At 32.0% G+C, this 24,585-nt stretch overlaps 3 protein-coding genes and 1 pseudogene across 6 annotated transcripts; 3 read left to right on the top strand and 1 right to left on the bottom strand.

The window, feature by feature from the left end:
- Positions 1-2,607: 2,607 nt before the first annotated feature.
- Positions 2,608-7,422, bottom strand: LOC120134559 (phosphatidylinositol/phosphatidylcholine transfer protein SFH6-like). 4 transcript variants are annotated; one of them, XM_039150999.1, is made up of 14 exons: positions 7,207-7,422; positions 6,538-6,844; positions 6,005-6,104; positions 5,658-5,924; positions 5,477-5,554; positions 5,263-5,364; positions 5,084-5,133; positions 4,805-4,904; positions 4,591-4,689; positions 4,380-4,493; positions 3,838-3,970; positions 3,332-3,717; positions 2,826-2,900; positions 2,608-2,719 (listed from the first exon to the last, which is right to left on the bottom strand). In XM_039150999.1, exons 1-14 carry the CDS (start codon positions 7,238-7,240, stop codon positions 2,699-2,701), a joined length of 1,866 nt encoding a protein of 621 aa, XP_039006930.1. In that variant the 5' UTR covers positions 7,241-7,422; the 3' UTR covers positions 2,608-2,698. The 4 variants fall into 4 exon arrangements, with proteins under 4 accessions (XP_039006930.1, XP_039006929.1, XP_039006928.1 ...); XM_039150998.1 differs by having other exon boundaries at positions 4,380-4,496; XM_039150997.1 differs by having other exon boundaries at positions 6,538-6,847.
- LOC120133917 lies at positions 7,376-12,879 on the top strand (annotated as a pseudogene).
- Positions 10,869-23,442, top strand: LOC120133920 (chaperone protein dnaJ 10-like). Its single transcript, XM_039150411.1, has 9 exons — positions 10,869-10,880; positions 21,620-21,730; positions 21,930-21,989; positions 22,124-22,206; positions 22,317-22,482; positions 22,566-22,695; positions 22,765-22,920; positions 23,052-23,224; positions 23,326-23,442. Exons 2-9 carry the CDS (start codon positions 21,644-21,646, stop codon positions 23,440-23,442), a joined length of 972 nt encoding a protein of 323 aa, XP_039006342.1. The 5' UTR covers positions 10,869-10,880; positions 21,620-21,643.
- Positions 19,408-19,791, top strand: LOC120133918 (bZIP transcription factor 11-like). Its single transcript, XM_039150408.1, has one exon. It carries the CDS (start codon positions 19,408-19,410, stop codon positions 19,789-19,791), a length of 384 nt encoding a protein of 127 aa, XP_039006339.1.
- Positions 23,443-24,585: the final 1,143 nt, after the last annotated feature.

The following is a 24,585-nucleotide window of genomic DNA, read 5'->3' on the forward strand; positions in this document are numbered from 1 at the left end:
TCGACTCTTTTATGATCCATAAAAATGTAATAGTTTCAAAACAAGATCAAGCATCAAACTGAATACATTTATACAAACACAAGTACATAAGAGTGCGTATGCGCTCTAATATAATTCAGAATTGTACTATGATAGTTGAAGTGTTATAATTCCTCAATGATAATATTCTCTGAATCTATTATCATCTAACAAAATTTTAAAAATGGTAAATAACTAAAGAATGAACTATAAGAGTTTAGTAATGCATAACTATTCATATAAACTCAATAATCATAAATTAAGAATGTAAGGAAAATATGTTATATGAACAACATCATAATTTTTAAATATACTTACAGTACCATATTTACAAGCTCTTGTTAACCTTATCAATACTTGACATCACTTATTTGCTTCTTTATTCAATAATATCATTTGTCTCTTATCAAGACATACCTCTAATTTAAAAGGTGTACCATATAATTCACACTACTCATGATCGGTAAGCAAGTATTCTTATAGTTAGGCGCGTATCTCATACAATACGTCAGCACTATTATTGTTAGATGTGTATCCCATGCAATACAACATCTCTCGTATTGGGGTATATATTGATACAATACATATGTATCCTGTGTAATACATTATCATTCTTGTATTTAGGTGTGTATCTCGTACAATACATCACCTTATTTGTAGTTAGATGTATATCCCGTGTAATACATCACCACTTTCGTATTTAGTATCAATACCATTATCCTAGTACTTATAATATAGAATAGTTCTAATACCACTATTCTGGTACCTATACTCTGAAATGGTACCAATACTGAAATTCTGGTATCTATAATATGAAATAGTTCCAATACTAGCATCTTGGTATGCTCATGTGTAGTATCGATTTCATTCTTTGGCATTGATATTAAAATTAGCTAATGAATTTTTTTATCTAAAATTCTATGAAATCTCTATTAGTATCGATATTTTTATGTATATATATATACTAAAACTCAGAAATTGATATTTAAAGTTTAGAAAATTCTTTCCAAACATTCCAATTAAGTTTGTTTACTCCTTTAATTATTACTAATGGCCACTAAGGCCATCCAGACATTCATAATCCTCATTTACACCATCAAAACAACCATCAATATCCAAAACCAAACTCATGGCACTATTCACATAAAACTTGATTTCAACTTATAAGTCTAAACATTATAGTTTATATAGGTACTCTAGGAACGGAAATACATTATCCTAGTTTTGGTCACTACAAAAGAAGCTTCTTGCTCCTCTTCCAAACTTTCTCATTCCTTTAGCTTGAGAAGGTTCTCATTCATTCTTCATTAAAACGGAATAATCAAATAATACACATATAAGATGACTAAAGAAATAATAGATAAATAAGATATACATTTTCGTCATTTTCAAGCTATCTCACCCTTTCTCTTCTCGTCCAAACTCAGCAAATCCGAGATGGGTATTACATTCGAAATGTGGAGATTCACCACTCGATATAAAACTTAAGACATGAGGAGAGTAATTCTTACTTTAGCAAATTTTTATTATGCCTAAAATGTTTAAGATAGGAGAAATATGGGAAAATGGAAGAAAAAGAAGAAAGGAGAAGGTGAAGATGATGTCACTCCGTTTTTATAATATATAAAACTCACGGCTATTCCACCATTTAAGAATAATATCTAGATTTTTCTTCATTGAAGGAGTTAATTACAATATAAGTCCTTCCCTTTTTATTTTAGTTTCAGTTTCATCCTTCCGGCCTACCATTTGGGCCCAAATCCACTTCTACTAAAGTTCCTGAATATCTCACCTATTAGTTAAACTTACTTACGCATTGGTTCAGGTCCACTCAGGGTATTGATTTAAGATTCCTCGGGTTATTACATGGCATCATTGTTAAATCTTCAACTTTAGTCCTTACGTAATGTTTATTGAAGCATCGATGGATTAATTAAGTATTACTATCACTGCATTTGAAATTTTGTTATAGTTAAACTTCTCTTGCATGTCTCTAATATTTCTAATAAAATTCATAAAAAAAATTATTCGAAATTGAATAACTCGAACCATAACTATGATACTACATTTTAGGAATTTGTAAGCAGAAGAATAAACAAAGTGAGATCAACATAGAATAAAACACGTGCAAGGGACGAAATTTAACATGGTTCGATTTTGTTTAATGCTACGAATGAGAGAAATTATAATTTAATCATGAAGAGCATAAATATATGAAATTCACTTGTATCTCAAAACTCAGTATATATTTCAAAACTCGTTTAATTGTGTTAAGATACAATTGTTAGAATATTTTTTTTAAATTTTGTTACTCGAATTTAATTTGAATCCATATATAACTACTCTTCTACTATCAGACGGATTAAAAAGTAGAAAACGTAGTTTGAGTATATTTCTTCCAAAACCAAACACCGAAAATTGCATTGGTTCTTTAACAATTTTGGTTTGTTCAATTGGTAATTTCTTGCGGTAAAATAGTTTAAATAGTATGTTTAACATTAAACGCTCCGAAACCAAGTTCTGAACCTTTTAATTTCAGTCATTACATGGAAACCCAAAACAAGATTTATATTCAATTAACATAAAAATAAAGATTTGTATTCAATTCAATGTCATAAATAGAAATGAGGGCAAAACACTAAGTGGGATTTGTTGCGTCTCTCCATGGGAAAAGGCATTATCACCAGCAAAACTTCTTTTTCTGAAACAGAGAAGGAAAATCAGTCACAATCATAGTTTGACAAGAACATAGGTGCATATAACCATATAAATACCCGGAACATCTACGAAGTGAACATAAATCATACCCGAAGTTTGGCTTCCTCTTGACTGTCTATGTAAGCGAGAAGTTCTTCTTGCCTCATCAAAGCCTCGTGAAGCGCCTGTTCCATACGACACATACATGCAAAACCAAAATGAAAATCTCAGAAAAGGCGAGCAAGAATGATGATCAATACGTGATTAATCAGTTGATAACAAATACTCCTCTAAAGGATGATCAATACGTGATTAATCAGTTGATAACAAATACTCCTCTAAAGGACATTGAGGTTTCAAGAAATATTGTGTGGTCACGTAAAGCAATCAAGTTTTATGTTTGACACTATAACAAGTAATAAATCCAACTTCAAAAGTAGATTTTAACAGCTCTGCACCAATGCAAAATGCAATGATAGCACTATCAGATGCCATGTAAACAATTCATAAGTACCAAAAGTTGAGAAATTCATCACTCAACATGGATTAGGGAGCTCCAACATAAATATGGCCATGTTTTGGGAAATATTAAGAAAATTATGACTGCCAACAGTACCTTCTTGGTAGCAATTAACTCTGCTTCTAAGGCATCAACGCGACATACAGCGGCATTCAACAATTCCTCTTTCTCACAAGGCATCTCAGATGGCTTTGCTTGTAGTATATCAACTTTCTCCTCAAGCTCAACCAACCTCTTGAGCACAGAAGATAATGCATCTTCCTGAGAAGGAGGTGGAGGTGGAGATGAAGAAAGCTCTTCCCTTTGAATTGCATCAGGGGTATGTTCAGTACTAGACACTGTGCCAGGAAGCTTTCTGGTTATATTGAAAGCTATTGAGCGCAGCAGAGTGTAAAGTGTCATGAAAAAAGCCATAACAGTCAGCAAAATCCGAGCTTGGAATCCTTCTGGAGCTCTGGGTGTTTCAGGCAATGTTGGTGCACCTGAAATGGAAAATAGCATTTCATTTTCTTAAGCATGCTTCAATCAGGATAAACAAGATTTTAAGAAGAAATTTGTAGAATCTAAAAGGATAACACGTATACAAGATTATATTTGTTGACCTTTGGAAGCAGAAGGCGATAGGAGGGGGGTTTGTTTATTCCAAGTAGCATCAACAGCTTTGTCAACCATTGGAACATATTCATCATAGCCTGAGAAGTTACCAGCGTGGCTTGTTTTCCCAATAACCTTAGTCTGTATGAATTACAAAGCCAAAGAAAAGGATTAGCAACATTGCCAAAATGCCAATGATAATAAACCTGGGTGGAGAATCTGATAAGATGAATAATGAAGTCATCAAGATAATCATTAGTCAAAGCACACTGTTGATTGACAACCAAACAAAACAAAGAAACCCCTAAAAATGTAATTAGTGGATCGAAAAGAAAAGAAAGCGAAAACAGTCGTACTTTATAACCAATTTCATACTGATGAACTCAGCATCCCAAAGCATCTCAGTGCTCCAAAAAGAATAATACTATATTAACTTATATCCAACAGTACATAAATTCGTAATGAATGTAATCCGGCACATTATGAGGGACAAGCAATGCATTTCGATTACATAACCGATATGAAGGATTATAATGTCAAAAGAACCCACTTCTTCATGAACAGGGGCCAGCCTAAGCTGTGAATAGTTCCTCATTGCTTTTGGGGATGCAATATCTTCAGCTTCTGATCCAGATTCTGCCGTGGATGTATCACTACCTTTCAACTGCTTCACACAACGGAATATGCAATGAGATTATGCAAACAGGAATATCAAACATTTGTCAGAATAAAAGGATCGTTACAATTTAGAAGAAATATACCATTGGAAGATATGGCTTAGCATAAGCAATAACCTTTCCATCACTATTCAAAACTTTTACAACTTGTCTGGGACGCCTTGCTTCAGAATTAAGAACCATCTGAGAAAAAAACACAAGCAACATCGTGTTTCTTTGTTAGAAAAAAAATACGCTGACCAAGCCCTTGAAACTAATAGCATCAACAACATATCATAAACCCAGGCCAGTTTATAACCTTCAATATTTCAGGATTTCTCCAAGGCCCTTTATCAGAGCGAAGGCAACCTCCCTGATCTGCACAAGTACAGCTACCACCCAGAAATTCTGGCAGCTCGCTGAAAGGAATTCAAATATCACCATTAACTTTTTGAAAGAAAGAGGCAACGGCAGAATGTTTGTTAAAAATATACATCAGTAATCTAAGCGAAGGATGGCAAAAATTGTATTGCAAAATAGAGAAAAATAAAGATTAGACAACAATATAACATGTCATTGAAGTTCTAAGCCAATTTACCTGGCATCAATAATTTCAAGCAATTTGCTCTGGTACTTGTTTCCAATAACCTAAAGTCAATGCACACGTTACATATATGTAAAAATTACAAATCACCAAAAAAATGAAGGCAATGAAAATTAAAATGCAAAAAGAGTATACTCAATTTCAAAAATATTGCAGAAAAAGCATTTAATTACATGGATCTTTGAAGTTGTTTTGGGATCCAGAAATGTCTTCACAGTATTCCACAGCAACCTAAATCCAGGTCCAGCATTAATGATAAACATTTGGTGAAGTGTCTGCAAAAGTAAAAAGACAACATAAAATTTTAGCTCAACATACAATAATATAAAAACTTCAATAGAAGAATGACTTCGTAATTCATCATGCAAGCACACTGAGAGTGCAAACCTCAGGGTAGTTGTCACCGTCAATCTTCTGCAGCCGCATAATTAGTTCCCTGGCAGACTTGGTAAAATTCTTAAAGCCCTAATAAAAGATGGAAAGAAAGACAATTATCACTTAGCTACTACATAGCAGCCAAATAATCAGGTATTAACAAAGTAATGAATGGTCACAAAAAAAAACTTACCACACCATGGACATCTAAAATTGTTGTGCTTGAATCAATGTGCCTCCTTGTGGCAATTGTACAAGCAGGAAACTTTACACTGAAGGCCTTCTCAAATTCCCGGACATGGTATTTTACATACCGATCCAAAGTTGTAACTTGCATTAGTTTGTTGGGATCAACTTTTCCCAATCTTTCAATATACACAGGTCTTCCCTCCTTATCAACACCGTGATAACCATGAGGGTAATACCTTAAAACCTCATTCAATTCATTAAACTCAAAATCCTGAAAACAGGGATAAAAATGCAGTGAAAAACATTTATTACAAACAATACTACTTCGGACAAACAATTAACAATAATTACCTCCGTGATGGTGTCAACACCAAACTCCTTCCTCCATTGGAGCATATCTGCCCACATGTGTTTAGCTTTATCTATATCAAACTTCCTTGCTTTCAAGAACCTAGATAAAAGTAAACTAGAACTGGTTATTATATGTTGCATCATTAAAAGAATGCAAAGCAACTAAAAGAGAGGATAACAACAGAAATGGCACAGAATCCTTCAAGCATTAAAGAAAGAATACAACAGCAAACGGAAAACAAATAACTTGTGTTTTAAAATGCCAAACAAATAGCATGATAAAAAAACTCAGAATTCTTCTTATGTTTTTCTTAATAAAGCTAATTAAATTTAAGTCAAAATTTAAGAAATCAAATAACATTCATGAATAGTCATAGAAATAACAATATAGTATATATAGAATGTCATAATTAGGTTGTCCACAGCTGAATTGGCAAGAGAACAAGACCAAGAAAACTTGGATTTCAGTACTAAAAAGAACAATGATAAACAACTATAAGGGGGAATTATGAGATAAAGTAATATGAGAGTACCTCAACATCATGTGATAGTCATCGTGCTTTTCTGGAAGCAATTCTTCCATAATCAATGCTTGTCGAAATTGATCAACTGCCTGCAGCTCCTCGAGATCACGAATATCCTCAATGGATACAGAGCTGACACGGCCATCGCTTTTCCTTCTACTGCTACTCTTCCTTTTGAGAGAATGCTTGAATCTAGTAGATGCATTTAAAGCTTTCTTTTTCAAGGATCCAATTTTTGTGCGCCTTTCATCCTCTGAGTTCTCGAAATCAGATTTTCTCTCTCTCCTCTCATCACTACTCGAAATACCTTCAAAGCCTGCCTCATAAGGATTACATTTACAAACAAGTATTGTCATTAGATAAAGAAATGATACGAAAAAATAAAAGCGAAACTCAAACTCTAATTATTTTTTCTTCAAAAATATTTCTGAAAATTCTTCAGAAAACCTAAAACAAAGAATCATCAGAGCATGGTAAATTTACCAAACTAAGACACAAAAATAAATAAATGAAAAAAATGACTAAATTCTCCAACGTTATGTCTGTGAACCTAAACAAGAATCCATTTCCTTTCTTCTTTATCTACACAACCAGAATTTTTAAAGCAACCAAACTGAACCTAAAATGAACAGCAGAACAGTAAAGTCAGTTGAAGATAAGGAAATTTGTTAAACTCACAAGGCCTAGCGAACCGGTCGAGTGGCCCCGACATCTACGCTCCTGCAAGAAGAATCAAGACGGCGGCGGCGCCGGTAGTCAGATTTCCCGATGGAATGATCAAAGTACGCGCGCGCCTTATAAAAACACACGAAGTAAAAATCAACAAAACAAGAATAAGTCTAAAGAGATGAGTCCAAATTTGAAGGGCTTGAAATTTGTCTCTCCCTTTGAATTCAATTTCGTTGGAATAAAAGATTTGGAGTACTTACTAGGTAATGATTGTGTCCCTGCGTCACGCATCACGAAGAAGATCGAACGGTCGTAAATTCCTCTGACCAGAAATTTGTTGTAAAATTCAGCAAAGTAGACAACACGAAAACGAATATATGGAAATATACATACGTGGAAGGGCAAAAGTGTTATTACAGGGAAACCTTTGTGGATTTGATTCCCGGATTTCTTATTAATTTTTGTAAGCGTTTGACTTTGAATCTACTTTTTATTTAAATTTCATCTAAATTTATCCTAATATTTTAAATAATATATATAAATATTATTATTATTAAATTAGTAAATATTTTTTATTTAGTTAAATTAAATTATTTGTATTAAAATATTGATTATAACTAAATTATTAGTTAAGTTATATAAACATAACTAAATTATCTACTCATATTCTCTATTGAATTAATTTATTTTATTTTTAAAAACATAATTTATTTTTTCACTATTAATGTGTTAAAAATACTCTATTATTTAAAATTTATTAAACGATTTAATAGAAAAGATAATATTGTTCTACATTTTAATTTTAAGTTTAAATAACTATATTTAAAATATACATTCTTAATATATTATCTTATAATCGTATACAAATAAAAAAATATTATATATATATGATTAGTTCCAATTTTCAAATGGAACTCTTTTTGACTTTCTTTCTCTTTTCCTTTTAGTTTTTTAATAATTATGGTGGGGCATAAATAATTATGGAAACTCGAAAAAATCCACATTTTATTGCATGCCTTACGCACGCCATTTTCATTGCATTAACACCTTTTACTTTTACTCAATTATGTATATAGGAAAACATCTATTTTATTATTATGAATAGTTTTGGATATAGTGTTTTTCTAATAAAATTACCGATTTCTATAAAAGAGATTTATGTATATTCTTTATAAAAAAATTCTAAAATTAATCATGAATTAATATCAATTAAAATAAAACAATGTCTTTTATTAATATAATATATATTCGGTCTTTACTCATATATTGTTGTATTCGAAATAAAAAAATGTAAAGGAATAAATGATGAACAGCGCAAAAACATTTATTAATTGACAAATTTAATATTCATTGTTTCATTGCAAGTGGGTATTGTTATGAAAGTCGCCTATGCTCTGAATAGCTGTATTCAATAGAGAAAATGTTCCGAACCAATATAATATATATAATCCTAATTCAATTGAAAATTCTTTTAGTAAGAAATGAAGTGACAAATTAAGGATATAAGTTCATAGAAGAAAGCAAGTATTATACATATTATTTTGACAACAAATATTTCGATAATATTGACCAGACATCATACTCTTCAATTCTTTATTATAAGAAAAAGTTGTCCTTAATTTTTTGAGTTTCTTTAAATTGAAAATAAAGTTGAAATGATCACATATTAGTAAGTGATGAGGATTGTGTATTTTTTATATAAATAATGTGATAATTTAATATTGATATATAAGTTGACATATATTAATGTAAAAGTTATTTTTTATTCTATTTTGTTATATTCATAATTAAGATCATAGATTTCTTATATATTTTAATTACAGAGAGAAATCGTTATTATTTAATTTTTTTTTACGATCAACTAAATATTAATAATTTATTATTATTATTTTTTTATCATTTATATACTGATGTACATGCTGATTGTTCATTCTAAAATTTAATTTTATTATTTATTTTATTAATTGTGATGTGTCTACATGAGATTTTATTTATGTTCATACATATATAAAATATTTATGTTATTAACATAAGCATATTCACTTTAGAATATTTTTAAAACCACTCTTATTATTACTTTACCAATTTAATTTTTTCTTCAAAATCTCTTTAAATATTCTCTTTCTTTCTTTCTTTCTTTCTTTCTTCGAATGGCCCTTCTCTTCCACTATTATTGATCGTCGTTATCGCTGTTGCAGAGTCACCGTTAAATTTTCTCAAAATGGGTGGTGAAAGGAATATTCCTGCCCACGTATGATATTTATTTGTCTTGTTTTTACACGGCGGTGATGATGTATTGAGTGTGAATCTTTTATCCAAAAAATTATTAAATTGTGGATTGAATCTTAATTTAATTAATATTATTACATTATAATATAAGTTATGAGTTCAGATGCATTTGAATAAGCATTAATCTTAAGAAAAATAAACAATAAGAAAGATGCGACATTATTATTTATTAAAAATTTCATTTCATGCACGAATCAACTGGCTTCCGTGATAAATGAATTGTTATTATACCTTGAGGATTCGGGTTCGAGTATCATAAATATCAGAGGTGTGACCGTTCAATATCGAGAGGTTGAGAATTATCTTTGAACAAATATTGTATTGTGCTTAACCTAGATTAATAAATAAAAAACTGTTCATCTCATAGTATTATTTTCAATTTATACCTAGGATAAAGTATATAAATAGTCCATTGTCTATAATGTATTTGCTTTGTTGAGTCTTTCGACGATTAAAAGTTATAAAGTGATAACTGGTCATTATGTTTTAAACTCGTCATTTTCTATTAAAAAATTGATAATTGTTTGAGTTGAATGCTACCGTACTAATTGAGATATGATAAAATTATATTTTAATGATGTATTATGACACCGTCATAACGTTTAAGCATTGGCTCAACGACATAATGTTTCAACACTAACTCGATGACATAATATAAACAAAGATTCGATCCACAAAATACACCTAAAATGATTATGAGATCATATTTTATCATATCTTAGCCAACATATTAACGTCGATCTCAAAAGGTTTTCGATTTTATAATGAAAAAGAATGAGTTTATAACATATGAATACTTGATATGATCATTTTGTAACTTTTAATAATGAAGAAACTCAATAAAACAACGCTATATAGTCGTAGGATCGTTTGTTACTTTCAATAGTCGAAATAGTCAATAAAATAATATTCTATAATTAAAGGATTATTTGTGTACTTTACCCTTCGATTTAAGATGATCTTTTATAAGACAATTTCTTTATTTTGACTTGACTAACTAACTATTCAAGTTCCTCTGGTATAGATAATTTGTTGAGAATATTATAATTGATTGAAATCTTCATCAATTGTTTGTATTATCTATAAATTAAAACCAAAATATAATACCACTTTTTATTAAAGGCCTGGAATCAATATTGGGCCAAAATATTTAGATTTGGACTTGTAATTTAAATATTTTATTTGGGTTTTCAAATAAGAAAAATGGATTTGGATTTGGATATGGATTTGGATTTGAACTAATCCAATCTTATAAATTTTTTGGGTAAATTATAAATTTAATGACTGAATTTTCTTTGTAATATTTTATTTATTATATTTTAATTTTTTTTAATTTAATCACTCAACTTTATATATTGATTTTTCTGGTCATTCAATTGTTTCCTCCTTAACTTGTGATGATGTGGCAATTTTTATAAATTCTTAATCAATTAATATTTTATTAATATTATTTACATTTTTATTATTATCAACCGCCCATTTGTCACTCATCTTCTACACCGTCACTACCAACACCTTCACCGCAGAAAATCTCTCTTTCCCATTCCCTTACTCCCATGACCCATCCTTCGTCGCTTCATCAGTATCTGCCAACGCAAAGCACCAAACTTTAAACAATCAAGAAGTTAACTTCTTCAACCCAAGCTTCCACCAAGAACTCTCTCCACTTCCAAAAAGTTTGAAGGCTCATCGGAAATTGTAAAGTTCCAGTCCTTTTCTCATCGCCGATCAACATTTATCTTATTTGGTACGGTAAATGATCTGCTTCTCAAAACTACTCATCAAAGATTTCATTGACTCCATTTCTCCTTCATCGACGTCGCCGTCGTATTCCATTTTCGAATGGTGGAAAATCATCTCCCTTTACACCGACCAGATCGGAGCCAACGTTTCCCGATCTGAGACTGGTCCACTCAAGCTGTTAAGATCAAAGATGAAATATTTTACTGAGCACAGGAAGATGTAGATGGCAACTGGACCGCATGCAAATAACGATTTCCACCATTTTCAGTCCTCTAGGAAGAGATGCATGTAAGTTAGCACCAATCCAAAGATACTTCAGCACAACAAATCATAATGAGAAAGATAAGAACAATGAACAGAAACCCAGAGACATAGTAAACTCGTCCCATCCAGATGCTAGACACATGAAGAAAGCTCGATGAAAAGGGTACCGAAAGTAGATTCCAGGCACCAAGAACTAGCAACCAAGATAGGTACCTTAAGCCGGAATTTCCCGGAGGATCTAGTTGGTTTAAACATGGTATTCGATATGAGGTGCCTTAGCCCCAAAAGTGTGCACCAGTTGGAATTAGGGTGAGTGGAACCGAGATACAGAACCAAAGTAAAAGTAGAATAACAAAGAGAGAAAATGGAATAGCCCTTGCGCTGTGACTTCCCTACAACAGGTTCTCACCTCACGCGCCTCTCCGTCTAACAGGTTATTTCCACTGCTGTTGGAGCCGCTCCTTTCCCCGTCAACCTTCGCAACGGAATCTACTTAGTCCTCAGTACCTCCCACTACATCACAATTCAGGACTTTTTTCGTGTCGTTTGTGGCTTCCATTACTTCACGTTCCCGTACATGACGGGACACAGTCTGCCCTATGCATGGGTCGGGAACTCGGGGAAACAATGCCCGAGGTCTGCGCTTACCACTTCGTCGTCTCTGGATACATGAGCTGCGGAGGACCGGGAGGATTAGTCCCGCCCACGAGTTAACCGAGTTAGCTACAAATCCGCTGGTGAACGCATGGTCCGCCGGTGAGGACCCGTCATTGACCGAGATCGTATATCTCTGTGAAAGATTATACGGTAGTGGCGGCGGCGGAGGGCATATCGCTCTCGTCATGAGGGATCGAAGAGGAAAGACGTACAATATGAATGTCAATAAATGACGTAAATTCACGGTGCAATATTGGGTGTGGAGTCCTGTGTTGAAAGCTTGTGCTGTTTTGGATAGTATTTCTCATATTTTTTCTGGGTTTTTTTTTTATTTTTTTCCAAAAATTAATAAAAGTTTCCACGTAATCACATAGGACGGTCGATGTTAAGAATGCAGTAAATAAAAAAGAATACTAGTATATTGATCATCGTAAAACTGCACTTGGATTACAAGACTTCAGCCGTTTATATATAGCTTCTAATGACTATTATAAGCCTAACAGTTTTTACAATTGATGTTAAACCTTAATTGCTACTAACAACTTCAAGAAGCTGCTAACTACTTAACTAACATCACCATGCGGACTAAGCACGAGCAACAACATTGTTGCTGACATGCTAACATTCCCTCTACTTCTTCTTTTGTTCTTCTATCTTTCCTCACTTTTTTGAACTTTCTTTTTGTTGGAAGCAAGACGGTTAAGCTACGAGCATCCGGGTGTAATCTGAAGCCTCTCTTGGGCAAGAAAACACCATATTTTGTCTGGTTAAGGAGGACAAGGCTGTTAAACACTTAATCCTCCCCAGATAATTTTCTTTCGAGGTAAACTTGATTGTTAAGCCTCAAAGTTTCATGATCACCTTGTGAGAGAAGCAAACAGCTAACAAAGAAAATTAAACTGAAGGTAATCGAGCAACCTAAATCTATAGTAAAAGTGTCCATAATTCAACAGCAATACCGGCTTAAGCCAAATCAATCAGCAACATGCAACAACTTTTTTTTCCAAGACTTTTTCCTTCTTTTCTTCATTTTCACTCCAGACGGCCTCAAATTTCTCAACTTTTCCCAGCACTATCTCAATCTTAGCTTTCTCGATCAGTCGACCCTTTCGATCCTCATGGGTGCTGAGCACAATCAATGCCGTTATTCCTTTCTGGATTGCAAATCCATTTCGCTTCAAGATCTCAGCTATGGTGACAACAGTAAGAATAGCCATTCCTAAGCCGCAAAGTTCAACCTCGTTGAACTCATTGATGTACCTCTTGGCATTCAGATAGAAGACGAAGGGCTTGGTGATGGAGACTTGCACCTCCTCCTTCTGTTTCTTTTTCTTATCGTTCTTCATGCTCTTGGTCTCTTGGACTGACTCGACAGTTTTCGTTGGAGAAATGGTGAAAGCAACCTCGGCATGGTGATCGGCAGTGACAACTACAACAAGGATAATCGGTTCCTTTCCGTTCTCTAAGTTGAAATCGTCGGAGATGATGGTCTCCTCGATCTTGGCTTATTCTTTGGCCTTAGGGCTCTCTGATTCAACTCATTCAACTGCAATGCTCGACTCCATGAGTGAAGAAACAGAAAGAAAGAAAATCTAGAAGCGTGAAAACAAAATGCCCAGAACCTTGGCGAAAGTAACCATGTTAAGAATGCAGTAAAGAAAGAAGAATACTAGTATATTGATCATTGTAAAACTGCACTTGGATTACAAGACTTCAGCCGTTTATATACAGCTTCTAATGACTATTATAAGCCTAACAGTTTTTACAACTGATGTTAACAACCTTAACTGCTACTAACAACTTCAAGAAGCTGCTAACTACTTAACTAACATCACCATGCAGACTAAGCACGAGCAACATTGTTGCTGACATGCTAATAGTCGAGTGATAGAAAAATCAATGTATAAAATTAGATAATTAAATTGAAGATTTGTAAAGTATAATAAGTAAAACAAGAGTGATAAAAAATCAATTATTAAATTTGTAATTTCAAAGTTCAATTACTATTTAAGGAGAGAAAGGGGAGTTTTGTTCCTAATAAATATTAAACTCACAATTTAAGAGATAATAGGGGTGTCAATGAAAACTTTTATTATCTATTTTAAAGATTATTGATAATCTAATCTTATACTTTTAAAAAATAAAATTCACTTGATAAACATTTAGGAAACTAAAAAGGGATTTGGATTTGAATTAATCTAATCTTATAATTAAAATTTTCAGATATATAAAGCATTTATTAGTAAAATATCATTCTTTTTTCATTTATGCTTGAAAATATTTTATTAATATTATGAAAGCTTTTATGAAATTGAGTTTGAATAATTACAAATAAAGTGTTTTTAGCAAATTTAGACGACGAAACAATGTTTATATTAAAAAACAGTTATGCAGTAAATAATTTATAAAACAAATGGTTAAGAGCTCCAGTTTATATTTATTATTTCCTTTAAGTTATGGTTTAATATTCATAAAAAGTACAAAATCCTCGTATACCTTTTCTTAGATAAAAAATTTTAAAAAAGAAAAAAACAAGTATGTATTAAAGATATTGAAAGAAGTGTCCAAATTTGTCTAAAACCATCGATTTTTCAGATTTAATGGTACATACTACAGACGTAGTTGTTCAAACTTAAAACGTCTGAGTAGAATAATATTATCTTTTACTACTGAAACCACTTGATAAGTTTATGAATGAATATAACTAATACATCTAAACTGAGATAAATAAGTAATTATTATTAAATTTATTATCATTTCGATCCAAATAAGTTGAAGTTATAAAATTAGATTTATTATTTTAATTATTTATTATTTTAAAAATTTGACTGAACTTAATTTTATCAGATAATCACTCCTACTTATCATTAAAATTATTATAATTATGACCCGAACGAGTTGGATGAATTTACTAGGGTTAGAAGCACACCCAAGCTGAATTTTTCCCCGTTGAGGAGGCTTCTCTTTCCCCACCCCACATGTTCCATCAACTTATTAAATTCGATAATTATCTACAATTACTATCACAACAAATTTTCTTATTTATGACATATGAAATATTGTCATTATAATTTATATTTATGTTATCATTTATATTTTATGACGTAAAAATTAATATCACATCAAATGACATGACATGTATGTCATTAAATATCAAATGTGATTATGTATATATTTTCGTCACATATTATTAAAAATATAATAACATTAATGTTTAATGTCACTTTATAATTTGTATTTAATGATAATTATTTACATCACTAAATAATATAAAATTGTATCATTAATTACTTTTATAGTCACTAATAATATAATAATTTTATTATATTAACAACGAAAAAATATTGTCATAATTTCTTTCTTACAAAATTTTAAAATTCTTTATTAAATTTGTTAAAATTTGTAAAATTACAATAATAGTCTAAACTTTTATAAATTACAATTAAGCTAATTTTTATAAATTAAGAAAAAAGACAGAATTTTTCTAAATTACAAAAAAGGGAAAATTATTTATAAATTATAATAAAGGACAAAACATTTTATAAATTAAAATAAAGGACACAACTTCTCACAAATTGTAATAACAACATATACTTTTTACAAACTACAATAAATGCCCAAAATTATACAATCATTACATTTTGATCCATTCGCCCCTAAAATTCCCAAAACCAACCCCCAAATCTCAGCCACGTGGCCCACGTCGCCATTGCCTTAGGGTCACCACAACCGCCGACTATCATTCTGAAGCCATCTGGAATGGAAAACACATTACAACTACTTCACGGCCATGTATGTAATCCACAAATAACCCAAATAATAATAGTCAGATTTTGTCCGGCTATCGTATATTACATCCAATAAATAATGGGAAATGAGTGATCAAAAGTCACGAAAACTATCAAAGATGGTAGCGTTTATAATTGTTTAATGTATAAACTATTTGTCAACTTCATTAGAAAATTATAATTTATTTTTAAGTATTTTCTATGTTTGAATTTTATTCAGAGTCTACACTACTAATATAGGTTTCCTGTGGCAACCTTTGAAACATCACATGCATTACACTACTAACATAAATTTAATTTGCAGTACATGGATAATACCTTTTTGCATTCCAATAAGATAGTGATGAAGCGCTAGTAGCTTCTGAAACTAATTTTGTTCGAGTAAGTATGAGCTTGCTTATGTTAAAGCTGCATTTTGAAGGTTGTGTGGGAAAGAGTATGTTCATGCAATTTTTATAAAATTTGATATGAAACTTCATGGATGATGGAATTCAAAATTTGGGGGAAAATGAGAATAGTAACACAACGTTTTCATGGTGAATATGCGTTGTGAACTACAAGCCAAGTAAAGCCCAAATATTCTCTTTCGAAAAGAAAAAAACATCTTGATCGCACTATGTATATCAATTAGATGAGAACCCACCGGGGGCGGATGCACTAAGTATAATATGTTAAATAAAAAAAATCTAAATATGTTAAAGAAAATTGGAAAAAAATTAGCACCGAAAAGAAAATTAAAATTTTAGACTCCACTTATAAATTTTTTGACCCGCCACTAAACCCACGGTATCAGAAGTACAAGGAGTTTACTTGTATTCATCAAATACAGAAAATAGAAGGCTTCCATTAAATAAGATTTTCACATTTCGTAGAAAAATCCTAAGGAAAAGAAGAATGCAGGCTTACATTGACTTGCCTCTGAACCTCCATCAGATGGCTTTATAAGGGATTTGACGGCGAACAACGCTTTGATTTGGGGCGAGGAATCGTCTGAACCACGAAGGGTTATGGTACTACAATAGGGGTGTGCGAAGGGGGCTTGAGGGGTTCGCAAAATGCTACTGAACGTCGATGGCTCTGGATAATTAGAGGACGGATGATGGCTGGTTGAGAAGGCAGAGGACGCAGCTACTAAGGACGGAAGCTGACGGCTTTAGGGTTGTCTCTTTGAAAACCTACACAGGTGTTATAATATGGGGTTATAATATTACATATATATAGGGTGATTAGTAAATACTAATTTAAATAAAATTGCGGTGCCTTTATGTATATAATATTCATTTGTCTTAATGGTTAGATACTCGTGTAATTACCTTTGGGACATGGTTTCAACACTTGTAGAGTTCAAATATTAGTCAAAAGGGTAGAACTAGAGGTTAAGACCTTGAGTAGTCTAGAGTTCATATTAATTGTTCTAAACTTCTAAAAATTATGAATTGATTGCATAAACTTTACAAGTTTTAGAATTTAGTTATTGCTAATAACAATTTCTGTAGTTGTTTTATATAAAATTTGAAAGGGGGAAATTACAAGTTCAATCCTTGAGCAGTTTAGAGTTCCCATTAATGGCCCAAAAATTATAAAAATTATGAATTGATCACAAAAACTTTAAAAAATTTCAATTTAATCTAAATTTCAAAATTAACCTATTAAAAATCAAATTTAAATAGGACAAGTTCTTTTAACCCCGACGGTAAGCATAAATTCCTTTTTTTCAATAGAAGTAAAAATGATAAAATTAATGGTTCAACACTTGAGTAGTCTAGAGTTCATACTAAGTGACCCAAACTTCTAAAAAAAATAAATTATCAGTAATTTTTACATATTTTCTAATTTAATCTAAATTGTATAATAAAATTATTAAAAAATAAAATTCAAATCGAACAAATTCTGTTAACCTCGATTTTAAGGAGTGTTACATATAATTATCTTATTAGCACTTGATTTTGAAATGATCAACTAAAGATTATTTTTGATGAAAAAAGAGTCTTAAATATACATATACATATAAATATAAATATATATAACACACAAGTGTTATTGACATCATGAGACTAAAATACAAAAAAACATTTGAAATATCATCACCAATAAGATTTTAAATTAGCGGCTCATTCAAGATTACACTAAAACATTTTCCACTATTTTTTTTATGTTAATTCTTGGTGTCAAACATTAGGTGACACAATCTCATGATGTCTATTAAAAATTTCATATAAAAGATGAGCTACAACAATGAATGACAAATAATTTATTTCGTCACGTTAAACCTATTTTTGTGGCACAAATAAAACATCGCCATTTATGTCATATAAAACATGACAAGTCAAATTGTCATGTCAAATAAATCGTCAATAATACTTTAAATTTGTTCGAGACGATTTTACAATGTCACTATTTTCTCTAAACGTCATTGAAAAGTTTTCTACCAAATTTTTTTGGACGCAAATTTTGGCTCCAAATATATAGTGACGAAAATCAACGACCATTTTTAAAGTTGTCATAAAAAATTATACCATCAATCATCAAATGTGACAAAAAAAATTACATTTTTAGTATATTTTGTGATGTTATATGTAACGTCATATAAAAATTTTGTCATAAAATGATAAATTTGTTGTAGTATGTAGTCTATACATACCCTACGATTACACCGACATGATTTATCCTAATAAATAAGTATACTACCATTCATGCAATCCCCTCAATTCCCATATCAATCTTTAAGCATATTCGAGATTCCCCTAATCATCCAAGCAATTTGTTCTATTACTCCCCTCTTTAATCTAAACCCTAGTTGTTTGTTAACAACAATATCTTCATGTTAAATCTTTTGTTGTTGATGTTTGAGATTCATGTTTCCAATTCTCAGTGAGATCTTTCTGTCAGGTTTTATGATCAATTCCACATTCTTCCGCCGGACTCATCTTGTTCACTCCTTCTCAATTGTTTTCCTCTACTGGTTGTATTACGTTTCATGATTTTTTACTATTCTTTACACATAAAATCTCCAATGTCGTTGTTACTACTCTCTCTCTCTCTCTCTCTCTCTCCCTCTCCCTCCCTCTCTCTCTCTCTCTCCTCTCCCTCTCTCTCTCCCTCTCTCTCCCTCTCCTCCTCTCTCTCCTCCCTCCTCTCTCTCTCTCCCTCTCTCCTCTCTCTCTCTCTCCTCTCCCTCTCTCTCTCTCCCTCCTCCCCTCTCCTCTCTCTCTCTCCCTCCCTCTCTCTCTCTCTATCTCCCTCTCCCTCCCTCTCTCTCCCTCTCTCTCTCCCCCCCCTCCCTCCCTCCCCCCCCCTCCCCCCCTCCCTCCCCCTCCCCCCCCCTCCTCCCTCCCTCCTCCCTCCCTCCCTCCCCTCCCTCCCTCCTCCTCTCTCTCTCTCTCTCTCTCTCTCTCTCTCTCTCTCTCTCTCTCTCTCTCTCTCTCTCTCTCTCTCTCTGTATAAGAAAAAGAAAGTTTTTGCAACTTCCATGGCTTCCTTGAGTGGCCCGTCTTCAGGGTCATCAACCGTGACGCAAATCTCAGTATTGTCTGAGGATTTGCAGATGGGTGAAAGGAAAAGGAGGTCGAGGGTGAGGAAGAAGAAGCATTTGGATGAACTAACTGCTCAGGTAACTCAGTTGAGGAACGAAAACCGTCAGATCATTACAAGGGTAAACATCATAGTGCAGCATTACTTGAATGTGGAGGCTGAAAACTCAGTGCTGAGGGCTCAAGCCAAGGAGCTTAGTCGCGGATTGCAGTGTTCGGAAGAGATGATTAGTTTCTTGAATGGTGAAGAAAACATGTTTAAGGCTTCAAGTGTACAACACTTGGGGTTGCTTGGTTTTAATTATAGAATAAATAATATATGATGCAAATTGCAATGCCTTATAAAGTAAAATACTCCATGTGAAGTGAGCCTTGGTTATGGTTTAATTCAACCGTCAAAACTGTTGGTTTGCTTCAAGGTTTTGTTATGTTCGCAATTTAGGGGTAAATGGTTCAACGAATAAAATTGGGTTTTTTTATTTGTTTATTTTCAAATATGTTTATATTTAGTTTCTTTATGTTTAAATTTTTGGTATGGTGTCTATGTTTATTTATTTATTTTTGAATTTATTCGTGTTTGTTCATTTAATATTCGCGAATATAATTATCTAAGATTCATGAACATATTAGTTTAATATTGGTGAACATATTGGTTTAATATTGGTGAATGTATTGGTTTAATGTTTCAAAACCAATACTCTCTTTTTTTCATTTTATTTGCAAGCAAAAGAGAAATGGTGAAATTATATCACTAGCCCTTAAATTCCTTAGGTTTTATAGTTTGAACTCCAAAAGTCAGCTTATATTTAATTTAGTCTCTATCTAAATCAATATTTAAAATATAAAAAATAAAAGGAGAAAGAGAACCGAGTAAATGAGTCGAAAACGAACCAATAAACTGTTTATGAACATAAATGAACTAAACATACATATATTTATGTTTATTTATTTATTAAATGAACATACAAATTTTATTCATATTAGTTTATTTAACTTAATAAATGAATACAAATAAACGTTATAAAAACAATTCACAAATAATTTATTGAACATTATATTTATTTACACTTATATTTGCAGTGATTAATCCCCGGTTTGTTTCTCGACTTTTCATCATACAATAAAGCGGTGAAAACTCTCTTATGTAATTTTACATAATATCAATGAAAATGTAATGAAATTTCTTAACATTTGGATAGTAAACAATATAAAAGAACAAGTAATTTCTACGACGAAAAGTTAATAAAATTTCTCTGTTTAGGTAATTTTACATGATATCGATGATATTATAAAATTTTATATTTTTAAAAAATAAAATGAATAAATTAATCTAACATTTCTGATAATATAATAAATAATTGGATAAATTATGTATGTAGTCATCCACTTATTCCAATGATTCCGGTTTGGTCATCCAATTTTTTTCTTTCAAAATCATACATAATGCCATTTTTTAGTTCTATTTTGGTCACCCACTGTTAGAAAATTAATAGTGATATTAATGTGTCACTATAAGGTAATACCAAATCATCATTAAAAAAATAAAAATTATCACGTCAATAATTTTATTTAATTTTTAACGACGAGTGATCAAAATAGAACAAAAACATGACATTAAATATAATTTTTTGAAAAAAATACTTGAATAATCAAAACATAGCCACAATAAAAAAATAAATAACTAAATGCATAATTTATCCTAAATAATTTTACATATTACCGAAAATAAGTATTATATTTTATAAACAATAACGTTCCTAAAATAAAGATTTTTGGTACAAAGGAAGCTTCCTTTCGGGATTTTCCGTAGTACAACGTTGTTCCTCCGTCCATTACACACGAAGCAATGTCGTTTCCGACAACATGGGATGATCGATAAACACCCAAGCATCTCCCCCCACGTAAATCTTCGATTTATATTTGCCTTTAGATTTCACAATATATTTGTATTTCAATTTAAATCCGACTACCGATGACCGCCGGAATTTTATTCATCTTCCATTTCCTTGCAAACCATCAATCAATCCCTTGACCTCCTCCTCTCACACTCCACAACATGCAAGTTCCTTTCTTGATTTAAATTATAATATTATTATTGTTATTAATATTAATCTTTTTGTTTTTTTATTATTTAAATTATAATGTTGAAAGCAGTCCCAAGATAATATTATAACAATGATGAAGGATACTTCATATTACGATGTATTGGGTGTCAATGTTGATGCATCTGCTGCTGAAATCAAGAAGGCTTATTACCGAAAAGTAAGCTTTTCATTTGAATCCACATCGCGTTTACTTTTATGGGTTTTTTTTCTTCATAAAAGATTCATCCATGGTTTTGGAATTTGGATTCTTCGTGTATGTAAAAGTTTCCGTTCAGATGTTTGTCGAAAATTCAAACTGGGCAATGAAAATGCTCTGAATTATTATTTCTTTGATTCGTTTACGCGGTGTGTTTCAGGCAAGGCAAGTTCACCCCGATAAAAACCCCGGGGATCCAAAAGCTGATGATAAATTTCATGTAAGCAATGGTTATCTTATTTCTAAGGCAGTGGTTCATCGTGACACAATATTTATCAACATCTAATTCTACAGTAATTTTTATCAACAATGTAATGGTAATTATATTCGGTGTTTGATTATATATGCATGAAGGAACTCTCTGAGGCTTACCAGGTTCTAAGCGATTCTTCAAAACGTGAACAATATGACAAACATGGAAAGGCAGGACTCCAACAGTAAGTTTATATCCTTTAATTGTGATTTTCAAAGTTATGTTCTTATAAAAAAAATGGGATCAATCCTTATTTGTTCCTTCAACATTACTTCATCTTCTTTTCGGCGACAGAGACTCCATGATGGATCCTGCAGCCGTGTTTGGAATGGCTTTCGGAAGTGAATACTTCGACGAATATGTCGGACAACTACAAATGGCTACTTTGGCATCCGTTGAACTTGAAGATACTTCACTAGATAGGGAAGCTCGTTTGCAAAGGCTTAAGGAAAAGCTTGCGGTAAAACCCTTTCAATGGGTTCCATTTTCTTCTCTACATGTGTTGCTTTTTCAAATTACACTTGTATTCCTGTTCCCCTGCAGGCATTGCAGAAAGAAAGGGAAGAAAGGCTTATCAAAACACTGAAAACCAGGCTTCAGCCGTACGTTGATGGTTATACCACTGAGTTCATTGATTGGGCGAATTCTGAAGCACAGCGACTTTCAAAAGCCGGTAAGCTTGTTACTTACTACCATTACATATTAACTATTTCCATTAACTTGTATTTTTCCACACTTCCAGCATTTGGTGAGCAAATGCTACAGACTATAGGATACATTTACACGAGGAAAGGTGCGAGTGAACTCGGCAAAGAAACGTATATGATGGTACCCTTTTTTGCTGAATGGGTGCGCGATAAAGGTCACCGTGTGATATCACAAGTAATTGCAGCCTCAGGTACAATGTTCTGCAATTTAAAGGTCATAGATCTTGTTTTGATGGCATTCAAGGCCTTTTTCCGTTATCGGACTTCTAAATTTTCGAACGAAAACAAGGCAAGTATGTGCATGTATATCTCCTTTTTGTAGGTGCTGTTAATTTAATTCAGATACAAGAAGAACTGAAGAAAGCGACACAAGGAGAACACGCAGAAGAAAACTTAATGAAAACCTTTGAAGATAAAAAGGATGCCATGCTTCAATCCCTCTGGAAGATCAATGTGGTTGATATTGAAACAACTTTATCTAATGTTTGCTTAGCAGTAAGTTGAAAACAATCTTCTTCCTTAACTTTATCCATGTAATTCATACAAAAAATCATTGCAAATTTTGGTATCTTTTCCTATTGATTTTTTTTATTCAGGCACTTGAAGACCCTGATGTACCCAAGGAAGTTCAGGTTTTACGAGCCAAAGGATTGAAAACACTTGGATCAATTTTTGAAGTACGAATTTCTCAAGAGTCTTGTAGTTCAGCTTGATTGAGTTTTGATTAGAAGATTATGAATAGTTGTCTGAGATAGTTGTAATTTATGTTCTTGGTTCATACTGGACTCTGTTCAACTTCCATCTTCAACCTCTAATACCATCAACCGATATTTCGACCTCATATCTTCCTTCATATCATGTGTTTTTCTTTGCAAACCTCCATCTTCATCTCGATACTCGATGGATATCCGCTTCTTTGCCGATACATGTGTTTTATCAGAACTTGGAAGTTGTTGGATTAATTTATTCTTGTACAATTATTCGAATTTTCTGACAAGTATGTTTCATTATTGAATTTCAAACAAGGATTTCACTGCAGGATTAACTTTTTTGTATGTGTACAAAGCTTATCTTCAACTAGATGAGATGATAATCAGATCAAAGGCACAACTGACACCTATATTCCTCTAAATCCCGTGTGCAAATCACTAATGCCAAGTTAAACAAGACATTATCATATGTCAAAATCTCTGGAAATTTGCTTGATTACAAGTGCTTCAACAAGCTTTTCACATGAAATAACATCATAAACATGTAATCTGATAAATACACTCAGACTCCATTAAAAGCAGCAGGCATGCCTATAGGATTATGTAAGTGGATGATGATGTATGCATTAACTTAACCTAATCCTACATTGCAAATGCTAATTCAAGCATATCCAATGATAAATACATATACACATGTATGTCTGTTATCTGTTAACTAATTATATTATTAAGGTACTTAATTGAGGGGTTATACATATCTTAAAATGTGAAGAACAATGAGAGTAATTAAAAAATGATTATACAATAATATTTGTATCGATTTCAAATCCGAGTCACTTAGGAAAAACAACATTCTCTACTACTGAAACCACTCTTTAGATTCTTATATTTTTTAACATAAATGATTAGATATAAATTAACAAAAGCTATGGATTTATAGCCGAGAAAGACAAAAATGAGTATTATGATGATGTTCACCAAATGTCACACTCTAATACAATACTGTCACCTTAATTAACTATATAATCCACTAAGTCATTAGATTAATAAGTGCACCAACAAAAGAACAGTGGACTCCTCTACCTTTTTTACGTACCATTCAAATATTTTATCTTAAAATGATGATTATCATTATTATTCACAATA

Source organism: Hibiscus syriacus, unplaced genomic scaffold (assembly GCF_006381635.1).
Source record: "Hibiscus syriacus cultivar Baekdansim isolate YM2019G1 unplaced genomic scaffold, ASM638163v2 tig00110597_pilon, whole genome shotgun sequence".
Lineage (NCBI taxonomy): Eukaryota > Viridiplantae > Streptophyta > Magnoliopsida > Malvales > Malvaceae > Hibiscus > Hibiscus syriacus.